The 12,783-nt window shown below is 37.2% G+C and overlaps 1 protein-coding gene across 2 annotated transcripts; it reads left to right on the forward strand.

Annotated features, from left to right (window-relative positions):
• Nucleotides 1–556: 556 nt before the first annotated feature.
• LOC137721610 (myosin-6-like) lies at nucleotides 557–12,472 on the forward strand. Of its 2 annotated transcripts, none has more exons than XM_068460674.1 (39): nucleotides 557–868; nucleotides 2,054–2,182; nucleotides 2,312–2,455; nucleotides 2,574–2,719; nucleotides 2,812–2,968; nucleotides 3,120–3,178; nucleotides 3,282–3,441; nucleotides 3,569–3,718; nucleotides 3,804–3,940; nucleotides 4,063–4,209; nucleotides 4,354–4,455; nucleotides 4,904–4,961; nucleotides 5,049–5,150; nucleotides 5,370–5,407; nucleotides 5,531–5,657; nucleotides 5,782–5,952; nucleotides 6,073–6,204; nucleotides 6,293–6,402; nucleotides 6,502–6,562; nucleotides 6,774–6,951; nucleotides 7,048–7,253; nucleotides 7,494–7,613; nucleotides 7,908–8,006; nucleotides 8,185–8,397; nucleotides 8,577–8,725; nucleotides 8,859–8,979; nucleotides 9,138–9,182; nucleotides 9,287–9,367; nucleotides 9,443–9,613; nucleotides 9,741–9,884; nucleotides 10,026–10,211; nucleotides 10,443–10,568; nucleotides 10,665–10,735; nucleotides 10,817–10,916; nucleotides 11,002–11,058; nucleotides 11,217–11,273; nucleotides 11,424–11,504; nucleotides 11,607–11,689; nucleotides 11,949–12,472. In XM_068460674.1, exons 1-39 carry the CDS (start codon nucleotides 866–868, stop codon nucleotides 12,067–12,069), a joined length of 4,542 nt encoding a protein of 1,513 aa, XP_068316775.1. In that variant the 5' UTR covers nucleotides 557–865; the 3' UTR covers nucleotides 12,070–12,472. The 2 variants fall into 2 exon arrangements, with proteins under 2 accessions (XP_068316775.1, XP_068316776.1); XM_068460675.1 differs by having other exon boundaries at nucleotides 8,577–8,716.
• Nucleotides 12,473–12,783: the final 311 nt, after the last annotated feature.

Genomic DNA, 12,783 nt, shown 5'->3' on the forward strand with positions numbered 1-12,783 from the left:
TCATGCCATATATATGAATGATACACTGTAATTTTTTGTAAAGTGATTAATTGTAAATAAAAATTGCTTCTACCAAATACAAATCATGCGCTTAATCACCAAAATTCTCTTGCATTCGCATCATTTTTGTGTCACGCATGGCCCGTGTGACGCTGTGAGTAAAAAAAGAAAAAAAAACAAAGAAAATCTTTCTACTAGTTTTAAATCTTAAATTATTTATAAATCCTTTAACATTTCTCTTACCAGTAAAATTACGATAAAAAAAACAATTAACATTCAATAGCGAAAGCGGTCAAGAATACTGCTCATGAAAAGAAGTAGACAAAGTAGAGAAATAGAGAGAGTTTACCGCGTCCGGTATTCGATTAAAAGGTCAAAGTTTTCAGACAAGTCCCGTGTGAAGTCCAGCGGGACCGTGTCTTAAAATTGCGTAATTACCGTCAACATCCAAGGGCAGTTTCGGAAACTCAGGAAGTTAATAGGCGTTTTATTTTGTTAATTAAATCGTTAATTGGAACAAAATTATGTTAATAAAACTTTACAGAGAACCGAAAAAATAAAAACCAAAGTCGACAGAACAGAGAAAAACAAAGAGCAAGAAAATCCAGTTGGAAAAAAACAGAGGGGGGCTTAATCTCTTCGGCAAGTTATTTGGATTTGTTGGAGGGGTTTAAGCTTCTCATATGTCATTCAATTTTTTTTATTAAATTATTTTTTGGAAAGAAAAATCGGCAAAAATTGTGGTGGAAGGAGGAGAAGTTGGAAGCTTTTGTGGTTGCTGGAATTGGATGGTTTCTGTTGGGAAGGGCTGGGAGTAGATCCAGAAGCAAACCCAAGTCCCTGATCTGATCAGTTTACTGTAAAAATGGTATTTTTATATATTTTATTTATATTTCTGTTGATTTTTTTGGATAGTTCATTGATTTGGAGTTCTGGGATTTTGATATTGTATGTAGGTTGTGTTTAAAGATTGGAATTTGTTGATCATTTCATGGTTGTGTTTGCTTTACTTGCTTGTGGACTGATCTGTGCTTGGTTTGGAGGAGAACAGAGATTTGATTTGCTTTCGTTGTTTATGTTTTGCTTCATTTGGTCGGATTTGTTTACTTATGCTGTCATGTTGAAATGCCCGTCTGGATTTAGTGAGCAACCGCTTCGAGCTTTGTCTTCGGTAGCATAAACGTATTGGCTACGTTGCTTAAAGTTTCGGAATTTAATTGACAGGAATGAGACTTTATAACTCAATGTGATTGAACTGAAATGCCCGACTGTGTTCAGTGAGCAACTGTTTCGAGCTTCTTCTTCGTAGCATTGACATGTTGGCAACACTGTTTAGGGTCTAGGAATTTATTTGACTAGAGGGAGACTTTGTAACTCAATGTAATAAGTAATTTGGATGTCTGTTTCTGGGGTTGCCCTGGCAATGACTCATTGGTTCAGCTCCCGTATGCAATATGTACTAGTATTCAGGCTGCAGATTTCACGAGCATGCCTAAATCAGTCACTGAACATCAGTTAGATTTGTTTGGCAGTAGGAATATAGAGTCTTGGAAGTGAAACTGGGAATGATGTGGTTGTTTTTGAGTTGCCAATAATTTTGAGTTCAGTAACTGAGTTTGAACTTCAAAAGGTTCATTATTCAGCTTATTTCATGCTGAATCTAGCTTAGTTATCAGTCAACTTATTTAAACCGCTGACACTCTCTTCCCGTTTGAGTGGTTAACTATTTTTTTTATCAATTATCATAGAATGCATTATTTTCTTTATCTTCTTTATTTTGGATTGGATCACTCTTTTTTTTTTTTTTTTTTTTTTTCTCTCAATTGCACGTATGCTGACTTTTCTGCTTAATTCTGTTGAGTTACTTTGTTTTAAAAATTAAAAGAAAATCTTTCGGATACACTATGTGTTGTTCTGCTTAATTCTGTTGAGTTCCTTTGTTTTAAAAATTAAAAGAAAATCTTTCGGATACACTATGTGTTGTTGGCGTTACAATAAATTCTTGTTCTAATAATCCACTTGGTATATTAACTATTGGGACTCTTTACTCTAGGCTACTGCTATTAGTCTTGTGGTTGGATCTCTTGTTTGGATCGAGGATCCTGAAGAAGCTTGGCTCGATGGTGAAATTGTGGAGATTAAAGGTGAAAACTACAAGGTTCTCTGCACTTCAGGAAAGACGGTGGGTGCATTTTATTTTTGTTTACCACGAATTTGTGCATCCCGACCTCTGTAATTATGTTCAATGTTGAATCATTTAGCCTGTTCTGATAGTTCTGTGGATCTTCCTTGCTTTCCCTATTTCTCGCAGGTTGTCGTTAAAGCCTCAAATGTCTATCCTAAAGATGCTGAGGCCCCACCCTGTGGAGTGGATGATATGACCAAGCTGGCTTATTTGCATGAACCAGGTGTCCTAGATAATTTAAGGTCAAGATATGATATCAATGAAATATATGTAAGTATTGACTAAATTAAATATGTTCTTCCATCTTCTTGCGTATGTGAGTGTGCTTTTAATTTTAACTTTTAGTATATGAAAGCCAATGATCTGATGTACTAAATGCTGCTTCCAGACGTACACAGGGAGCATTTTGATTGCTGTGAACCCTTTTTGTAGACTACCTCATCTGTATGATAGCCATATGATGGAACAATATAAAGGGGCTGATTTCGGTGAACTAAGCCCACACCCGTTTGCTGTTGCAGACGCAGCATATAGGTACATTTTCACATTCTCACTACTTATTTGTTTATTTATGTGATTTCTTCTTGTCCAATGGTGTAAGGTTCCATTGGTTTGGTTGGTTACAGACTTATGATTAATGATGGAATAAGTCAGTCAATATTGGTTAGTGGTGAGAGTGGGGCTGGTAAAACAGAAAGCACCAAACTGCTTATGCGCTATCTTGCCTACATGGGAGGGAGAGCTGCTGCTGAAGGGAGGAGTGTTGAGCAGCAAGTCTTGGAGGTACCCAGGATTTAGAACCTCAGTTTAAGTTGCAAACATATATGAGAAGTCATAAGATTTGATACAATTTATGATCCACAACTATTTTCTTTCTTATCTCTGTTTTATCTTTGTATGACGTTAATATGTTATGCTTTCTCTTGACTTTCAGTCAAATCCTGTTTTAGAAGCATTTGGGAATGCGAAGACTGTTAGAAACAATAATTCCAGGTGAGAGGGTCTTTATTCAAAATGTTTCTTCACGTCTTGAATTTTATGTTTACTACATGCTCGATTTGGGTATAACTTTATTTGCCTGTCTTGATTGCTGCAGTCGTTTTGGTAAGTTTGTGGAGCTTCAGTTTGATAAGAATGGGAGGATCTCCGGGGCTGCAATAAGAACATACTTGCTTGAAAGATCGCGTGTTTGTCAGGTGTCCAGTCCTGAAAGAAACTATCACTGTTTCTACATGCTTTGCGCTGCACCACCTGAGGTAAATGAATCTCTTAATATGAAATTAAATCCAACTAGAAGCAGAAACGTTTAGTCTCTGTGTTTTCAGGCAAAGCTCAAGGTTTCTTCTCTAACAATTTGGATTGATTTTTCTCTGTCATCTCCAGGATGTTCAAAGGTTCAAATTGGGACACCCAAAAACATTTCACTATTTGAATCAATCAGATTGCATTGAATTGGATGGGCTTGATGATGCTGAAGAATACATTGCTACAAGGAAGGCAATGGAGGTTGTTGGAATAAGTACTGAAGAACAGGTATTAATGATAGAGGGTACCTTCAAGTGTTAAGATTTCTCATAAGTGGCCTTGAATTATAATTAACCTTTGCAACTGTATTTAGGATGCCATATTTCGAGTTGTGGCAGCAATTCTACATCTCGGAAACATTGAATTTGCAAAGGGAAAGGAAATGGACTCGTCCATGCCGAAGGACGACAAGTCTTTGTTCCACCTAAAAACTGCTGCTGATCTTTTCATGTAATTATGCAATTTCATCGACACATTGTCACACACAAGCTGGTGCTCTTATATTACGCTTGCTTCTCCATATTCTATAAATTAATAAAATGCATCCTTTTCTTTCAATGAATTTTGTTCAGGTGTGATGTGAAGGCGCTAGAAGATTCTCTTTGCAAACGTGTTATTGTTACGCGTGATGAAACAATCACAAAATGGCTGGATCCAGAAGCCGCAGCTGTCAGTAGAGATGCTTTGGCTAAAGTTGTTTACTCGAGATTGTTTGATTGGTAAGCTTCTATACCAAAAAAAGTTTGACTGAAGATATAGTAGTATGGTCTTTCCTTGGTTTTACCGTTTACTTAGATTTGGAACCATAGTTGAAACTGAGGTTACTTATGCTGTTATCACTGTAATTTCCCTTGTTTGTGCAGGCTGGTGGATAAGATTAACAGTTCAATTGGTCAGGACCCTGACTCAAAATTCTTAATTGGAGTTCTCGACATTTATGGATTTGAGAGTTTCAAAACTAACAGGTGCTTCATTGGTATTCCTTTTGTTTACATAATTGACATGAAATAGTTTCATCAAGTGAAGAAGTGTCCCCCTTCCTCGATGATAGTGTGCGCATCAGATGCAAAATAGTTGGAGCATAATCTCCCATCAGTTACTTTGAAGTCATTGCTCTCATGATCATATAGCAGTCCACTGTGCTCCACTGAATACGCTAGGTTTTAACCAGATCCTATTGAGTATTGTAAATTTATCGTATTAGGTACCACTCATATGATCTTCCCACTCTTTACGGACAGCCTATGGTTGGTCGGAAAGTTCACAGTTTGTAAGAGAGACGTGATGGTCCTGGTATCCATAAGATGCATTGAAAATATGATTCACATTTCAGCTCATTAGAGTGTGATAATCCATTTATTAGAACTTGTTTGGCTCTTTCTCCTGATGCATGGTTGCTTATGAATTTTGCAGTTTTGAGCAATTTTGCATCAATTTGACGAATGAGAAGCTTCAGCAACATTTCAATCAGGTTTGTCGGTCAATGGACTCCCTATTTTCTCTATCCTCAGCACTTCTTCAATACATCTAATCTATGTTGCTTATTTTATTTGGGCAGCACGTTTTCAAAATGGAGCAAGAAGAATATACAAAAGAAGAGATTGATTGGAGTTACATTGAATTTGTTGACAACCAAGATATCCTGGATATGATTGAAAAGGTTTGTGCTGTCTAACTCGAATACTGTAATTTCTTTCTATGTCACTATTTAACACCATGTATTTTTATGTATATTTAGTTTAATTTTTTTGTGAATGTACTGTTCAAGTAATTGTGTTGATTTGGTTTTTTGTTGTTATAATTTTCACATTTATTTTTATGATGATTCTTGTGTCAGAGTTCTTATGATGTTTTTAAATTTAACTCTGTTTTATTTCAGAAACCTGGTGGCATAATTGCTCTTCTCGATGAAGCTTGGTGAGTAAAATAGTTTGGATTAGCCTGTCGTTTTATGTCACGTTGATTTCCTTGACTTACCATTGTTTAAAAACTATTTTGACACTCTTTTATGGTGCGATAACTGAGGCTTATTTTTTGTAGTATGTTTCCAAGATCGACACATGAAACATTTGCTCAGAAGTTATATCAAACATTCAAAAATCATAAGCGCTTCACCAAACCAAAATTGTCGCAAAGTGACTTCACAATTTGCCATTATGCTGGTGATGTAAGTATACTTGTTTGTCGACCTCTACGGTTACTGCTAGTTTTAGGGATAAATGTAATATGTTGTGGTTATAGAGTTTAGAGTCTTATCTGTACCAAGTAACAAGGTTTAATATAACTTTCAGGTCACTTATCAAACTGAACTGTTTCTGGACAAGAACAAGGACTATGTGGTTACTGAGCATCAAGCACTTTTGAGTGCTTCTACATGTTCCTTTGTCTCGGGCATGTTTACGTCATTAGTTGAGGATTCATCCAAGTCGTCAAAGTTCTCTTCAATAGGTTCTCGGTTTAAGGTCTGATATCTTTTCTTTTCTTTTCTTTTTTTTTTTTTTTTAAAAAATTCTGTTTAAGCAAATGATTTGTATATTTTCCTGTTTTGTGAGTTATTAACACCTCATTTGTACTTTATGCAGCAACAACTGCAACAATTGCTTGAAACTCTCAGTTCTACAGAGCCACATTATATCCGGTGTGTAAAACCCAACAATGTTCTTAAGCCAGCGATCTTTGAGAACAAAAATGTCTTGCAACAACTTCGGTGTGGGGTAAGAGAATGTTGATATCTTTAGGTTGTTTTTTTCCTGATAGTGTTGTAATTAAGATTCCCGGCATTTATACATGGTCTGAATTCAGGGGGTCATGGAAGCAATCAGGATAAGCTGTGCTGGATATCCTACTAGGAAAGCTTTTGTTGAATTTGTAGACCGATTTGGCCTCCTTGCACCCGAAGTTCTGGATGGGAGGTATTTATACTTTTTGTTATGGGTTGGGGTTTTAAATCTTGATTGGTCACATCATTGAAGTTCCTAACATTTTTTCTTTCCGCTTATGTTATACTTTAGCACTGATGAGGTCAATGCTTGCAAGAAACTTTTAGAGAAGGTGGGCCTAGAAGGCTATCAGGTAAATGCTGATCCAATAATCAATTTTGCTTCTCAGCTTGAAATTCTAATACAGTGATGCTCTTTTTTGAAGTTGGACCTTTTTTTTGGTACTGTTGTTGTCTTAATTTAATCCTTGCCGGAATGATGCATTTAATTTATATTATCCTCTAATAGGCAAATTAGTGTTCTCTCAAACTAAACCTAACCTACTAGCTTATTCATGTTTTCAGATTGGTAAAACAAAGGTCTTCCTTCGGGCTGGTCAGATGGCGGAATTGGATGCTCGTAGAAGTGAGGTCTTGGGAAGATCAGCTAGTATTATTCAAAGGAAAGTTCGTTCTTATTTGGCTAAAAGAAGTTTTATTTTGCTCCGTCTTTCGGCAATACGACTCCAAGCTGCTTGTAGAGGTAGATTAGTTAGATGTTAATTTGAGTTTTCAAGAACTTTTGTCTATTGATTCCTTGAGGCTTATTGCTGTGATGTTATGGTCATGTCAATTGTAGGACATCTTGCTCGACATGTCTATCAGGGCATGAGGAGAGAAGCTTCCAGTCAGATGATCCAAAGGCATTTGCGCATGTATCTTGCTAGGAAAGCTTACAAAGAATTGTATTGCTCTGCTGTATCTATTCAGACCGGTATGCGAGGGTTAACTGCTCGTAATGAGCTACGCTTTAGAAGGCAGACCAGAGCAGCAATTATCATCCAGGTAAAATGATAAAATAGATCAATGTTATAAACAAAATCTGCAGCTCTATTTTTATTTTGTTTTTCTTAGCCATGTGGAAGTTACACATGAAATTCCAATACCACTTTTTTGAATTTCAAAATGTTTCAAGGAGTGATTTAAAACTTTAAATGTCTATCATGCCTTCCTATTGCTATATCTGGCTAAAAAGATTTAATGTTTCATATATTTTTCCTAAATGATTCTCTTTGGTGATTGCAGAGTCACACTCGCAAGTTCTTGGCACGGTTGCATTATAGGAAGACAAAGAAGGCTGCAATTACCACACAATGTGCTTGGAGAGGAAAGGTTGCTCGTATTGAACTACGAAAGCTTAAGATGGTAATAAGCTTTCTTTCTATTTTTTCTTTCATAGCGAGGTCTGTTCAATGAGACATATGCATTATTAGGTTTAAGTTTGGACATTTTAACTGAAGAATGGAATCTTTTGGAGATGTATCCATCTACAATGTTTGGAGCCCGATAATTTTCCCAAGTGCTGCCGAAATAAGATTTCTTGTCATGTTTCTTTAATTTTGTTTCCATTCTGTAGCAGCTGAGAAGTTAAGTTTGTTCTTTCGACTGTTGGCAATTAAATCTTAGTGGGTCTCATTTCTTTATTGTTATATTATGCAGGCTGCAAGGGAAACAGGAGCTCTCCAAGCTGCCAAAAATAAATTAGAAAAGCAAGTTGAAGAATTGACATGGAGATTACAGCTGGAGAAACGCATAAGGGTATGCATGATAATGAATTTACTAAAACGCGTGTAAAGTTGTTATACTGGTGTTTTGGCTAGGCATACAACAACTTAGATTGTTCTTTGTATCATCTTCTTGAGCAAAACTACTTTGGGGATGGTGGTTCTTGCTATCCTGTGTCTCTCATTTGAATGCTATGTTCTCTTGCGTGTAGGCCGACTTTGAAGAAGCCAAAACACAAGAAAATGAAAAACTACAGTCTGCTTTACAAGAGATGCAAGTTCAATTTAAAGAAACGAAGGCGATGCTTGAGAAGGAGCGTGAAGCCTTAAAAAGAGCAGAAAAAGTAGTCCCGGTAATACAGGAGGTTCCAGTTGTTGACCATGGCTTGATGGAGAAGCTAACCAATGAAAATGAACAACTTAAGGTAAAGTGCTCAAAAGTATAGAATTTGTTGTCGAGGACTGTACTTTGATATTTTAGAGTTGATACATCAAGAATGTACGCTAACTTTGGGGGAAATGAACTCGTACATTTTTATTTGCTGATAAATTTTAATCTTGCATCCCTATTTACTTGTGTGTCTTGCTGATTAATATGTTGCAGGCTTTAGTGAATTCACTGGAGATAAAAATTGACGAAACAGAAAAGAAATATGAAGAGGCAAACAAAATTAGTGAAGAAAGGTTGAAGCAAGCTTTGGAGGCAGAATCACAGATTATTAAGTTAAAGACGAACATGCAAAGGTTATTTGAGTAAGCTTCTTTTGTCTGAATATCGTTCAAATTGCGACCAGTCATCACTCTCTCGCTCGCTCTCTCTCTCTCTCTCTCTCTCTCTCTCTCTCTCAGTTATTTATTTCATAGTGATTGTTACTTTCATTTGCAGGCTTGAAGAGAAATTTGCTGACATTGAGTCTGAAAACAAAATTCTTCGGCGACAGCAAATAAGTACACCTGTTAAAAGGGCACATGAGCACCCACCAATTCCACCAACTCCAGAAACTCATGTAGCACTCCTCTCTTATCTTTCCCTTCCTTCCCTCCCTCCCTCCCTCCCTCCCTCCCTCCCTCCCTCTCTCTCTCTCTCTCTCTCTCTCTCTCTCTGTATCTCTATACACACACACACCCACCCACCTCTTTATTGATTTATGCTATTATTTCACAGAGAGTGGAAAATGGTCACCATTTGAACGAAGAGAGCAGAGCCAATGTAATTTTACTTCTCTCTTCTCTGTTGCTATCAATCTTCTTTTATCTTTCTCCCTCATATAGCTGCTCCCTATCTTTTAGTAGTTGACAGAAGCGTCTTTGCAGGAACCACAAAGTGCAACACCGAAGAAGTTTGGCACTGAATCTGATAGCAAGTTGAGGAGATCACTTGTTGAACGTCAACATGTATGTTCTAACTAATACGAACATCCTTTGATTAGGTTGGCTTCTTTTAACATCATGCCTGGTCCTTTTCCACAGGAGAGTGTTGATGCTCTTATCAATTGTGTCGTGAAAAACGTTGGGTTCAGTCAAGGAAAGCCTGTTGCGGCCATTACCATCTACAAGTGTCTTCTCCACTGGAAATCTTTTGAGGCTGAAAGGACTAGTGTGTTTGATCGCCTCATCCAGATGATTGGTTCTGAAATTGAGGTAATGGCATTACTTTGTATAAGGTTTTCTGTAGGAAGTGAAAAACAAAACTGAAATCTGATGCTTTAAAGCATGAGAAATATGACAGAAATTATGCATAATCAATTAATCTGTCTATTGATTCCAGAACCAAGACCACAATGATCACATGGCGTACTGGCTATCAAATACATCTGCATTATTGTTCTTACTCCAACGAAGTCTGAAGGCTGCTGGTGCAGGTGCAAAGAAACCACCCGCTCCGACATCTCTCTTTGGGAGGATGACCATGGTATCCAGTTTTCAATATAATCTTTTTTCTACTTTCTCTTTGGTTCTTTTTGCTTTATATTTCGTTTGGAATGCATTATTATTTTGATTATTTCTTGGACATTTCACTCCTGTTTTATATAATATGGTTTTGAAATTGCAGGGTTTTCGCTCATCCCCTTCTTCTGCAAACCTTGCACCTGCACTTGATGTAGTACGCCAAGTGGAGGCCAAGTACCCAGCATTACTATTCAAGCAGCAGCTTACAGCATATGTGGAGAAAATATATGGCATTATTCGAGACAACTTGAAAAGAGAGTTGAATCCTTTGCTTTCTTTGTGTATCCAGGTACGCTGAATTTTATTTGACTTGTCTGACTGGAAAAAAAAGAATCTTAGTCCTACCAAGAGGTGCAGTGGCCGTGATACAATTTTGGATATAAATCCAATTCATCTCGTGGTTTCTGACTTTTTATGTCTTGTTCCTAAACATTTTGAATGAGTCTGTTGAAATTGGTTTCATTATCCAATTGTTTTTGTTTTCTTCACTTCGAACTTTGTTTTTTCATCTGTCATACAGGCACCAAGAGCGTCAAAGGGTGTACTAAGATCTGGTCGGTCCTTTGGGAAAGATTCTCCAGCGAGTCACTGGCTGAGCATTATTGACAGCCTTAGCACTTTCCTTAGCACATTGAAAGAAAATTTTGTAAGAAACTTTTTGTACTATTATATACTAATTTTGGCTAATGCCATACATTTTACTTTGTGTTATTCCTATCCTATTCTTTTTTTGGGGTTTCAGGTGCCTCCTGTTCTTGTCAAGGAGATCTTTACTCAGACTTTCTCCTATATTAATGTTCAACTGTTTAATAGGTAAGTACTTTTTTCTGCTTGGATGTTTCATTGGTTATGCTGAAAAGTTCATTTATACCGGAGCATGTTATTCTTTTCCAGTCTTCTTCTACGTCGTGAATGCTGTACATTCAGCAATGGGGAGTATGTGAAATCTGGATTGGCTGAATTGGAGCTGTGGTGTTGTCAAGCAAAAGAAGAGGTGATTCTCCCCCTTGTTTGTAAATTGCTCAATTCATCCTTATTTATTTTCTGACTTTCGTTGGCTTCATCTCCCTGGATTCCAGTATGCGGGCTCATCGTGGGATGAACTTAAGCACATAAGACAAGCTGTTGGTTTCCTGGTAGGCTTAACCCTCTTTGTGTCAAACGAAACATATTCGTGTATTTGTCATTTTGTTAGTGAACTCCATATTGTAGGATATATCTCTCATTATAATTTATTTCATTAAATAATTGGCGATGGAACTTACTTGATCTTTAACTCACATTGACTTAACAGGTCATACATCAAAAGTACAGAATTTCATATGATGAAATCACCTATGATCTGTGCCCTGTGAGTCTCTCTTCTCTCTCTCTCTCTCTCTCTCTCTCTCTCTCTCTCTCTCTCTCTCTCTCAAATAGTCCAGCTTATTCTCCAGAGACTCCCACTCAACCAACACTTTTTCTCTCGTCTCTCTCTGATATTAATTCTTCGTTTCTTCAGATCCTGAGTGTTCAACAGCTGTACAGAATATGTACTCTCTATTGGGATGATAACTACAACACCCGAAGTGTATCTCCAGATGTAAGCTTGTTTATGACAATATCTTCTTTAGTTAGCAGTATTTGAATTCATATCGTCCAGTGATTTTTGTTCTTAACAATCACCATATTTATCATTTTACAGGTAATTTCCAGTATGAGAGTACTTATGACTGAGGACTCGAACAATGCTGTCAGCAACTCATTTTTGTTGGATGACAATTCCAGGTGGGCTTTCATTTTCTCATGTGTTCTCTGTTGATTAATTACTGGAAGAGTTTGTATGACAGAGAGTGAAGGAAAATGACCATACATGTATAAACTTGCATGAATGCATGCAAAGCAATGCATAAAATGAAACCATGCTTTCTACGGGATGGTATTGAAACTGTCTAGTGATTGAACGTTTATTTGGTTTATTTAATTTCCATTTACCCAGTGAAGACTGGCACTTTGAATTGCCACTAATCCGTGCTTGTTAATATAGCATCCCCTTCTCGGTTGATGACCTCTCTACGTCACTGCAAGAGAAGGAGTTTTCAGATGTCCAACCAGCAGAGGAACTTCTTGAGCATCCTGCCTTCGAGTTTTTACATGAGCGAGGCTAAGGAAGCTTGGACATGATTTTCCCTTGTTTTCTCTAGGTAGGACAGTAATTCAAATTCTATTGCATTTGTTTGTAAATCTTTTTTCTTCCTTTTCTTTCCCCGTTTTATATCCATGCCCCTTCAGTAAAATTCTTTATTCATTCTTTTATTTGGGCATTCAAAGTGTAAAATCCTCGCCGTCGAAAGGGGAAGCAGATACGTGGAAGTGGGTGTGCATTCTTTTTTCTTTCTCCTTTGTCTAGTTTCTTCTGTCAATCTATGCAGGAAGATAGATATTTGGAGTACACATACTTTCTTGTAGTGTGGTGGCTGAGCTATTTCTTTCTCCACCAATTTTTTGTTTGTACAAAGAAACAATATATATACAAGTCTTACTACATAATTTTAAGGTGTTTTTGGATCAGATTCTGGCCTTTTTTCTGCCGTTATATGACAGTTTTATTCATTTTGAACTTTTTGTTTCTGGCTCAAAAGATTTAAGAGTCTGTTAACTAGTGAGATTCTCCTCGTGCTGTCGGGTTCGCCTGTTATGGGAGCTGGAAGTAACGATTAGATGTGAGAGGGCTGGGAGACGATGGACGTTTACGCCGACCCTGCCAAGAATTCATGCTTCCAGGACTGCAGTGTGTTGAATGAGGAAGGTACTAAAAAGAACAGAAGAGATGGAATGCCTATGGTGTTTCCCAATTCCATTGAGTTACAAAATGGGGCTAT

Source organism: Pyrus communis, chromosome 2 (genome assembly GCF_963583255.1).
Source record: "Pyrus communis chromosome 2, drPyrComm1.1, whole genome shotgun sequence".
Lineage (NCBI taxonomy): Eukaryota > Viridiplantae > Streptophyta > Magnoliopsida > Rosales > Rosaceae > Pyrus > Pyrus communis.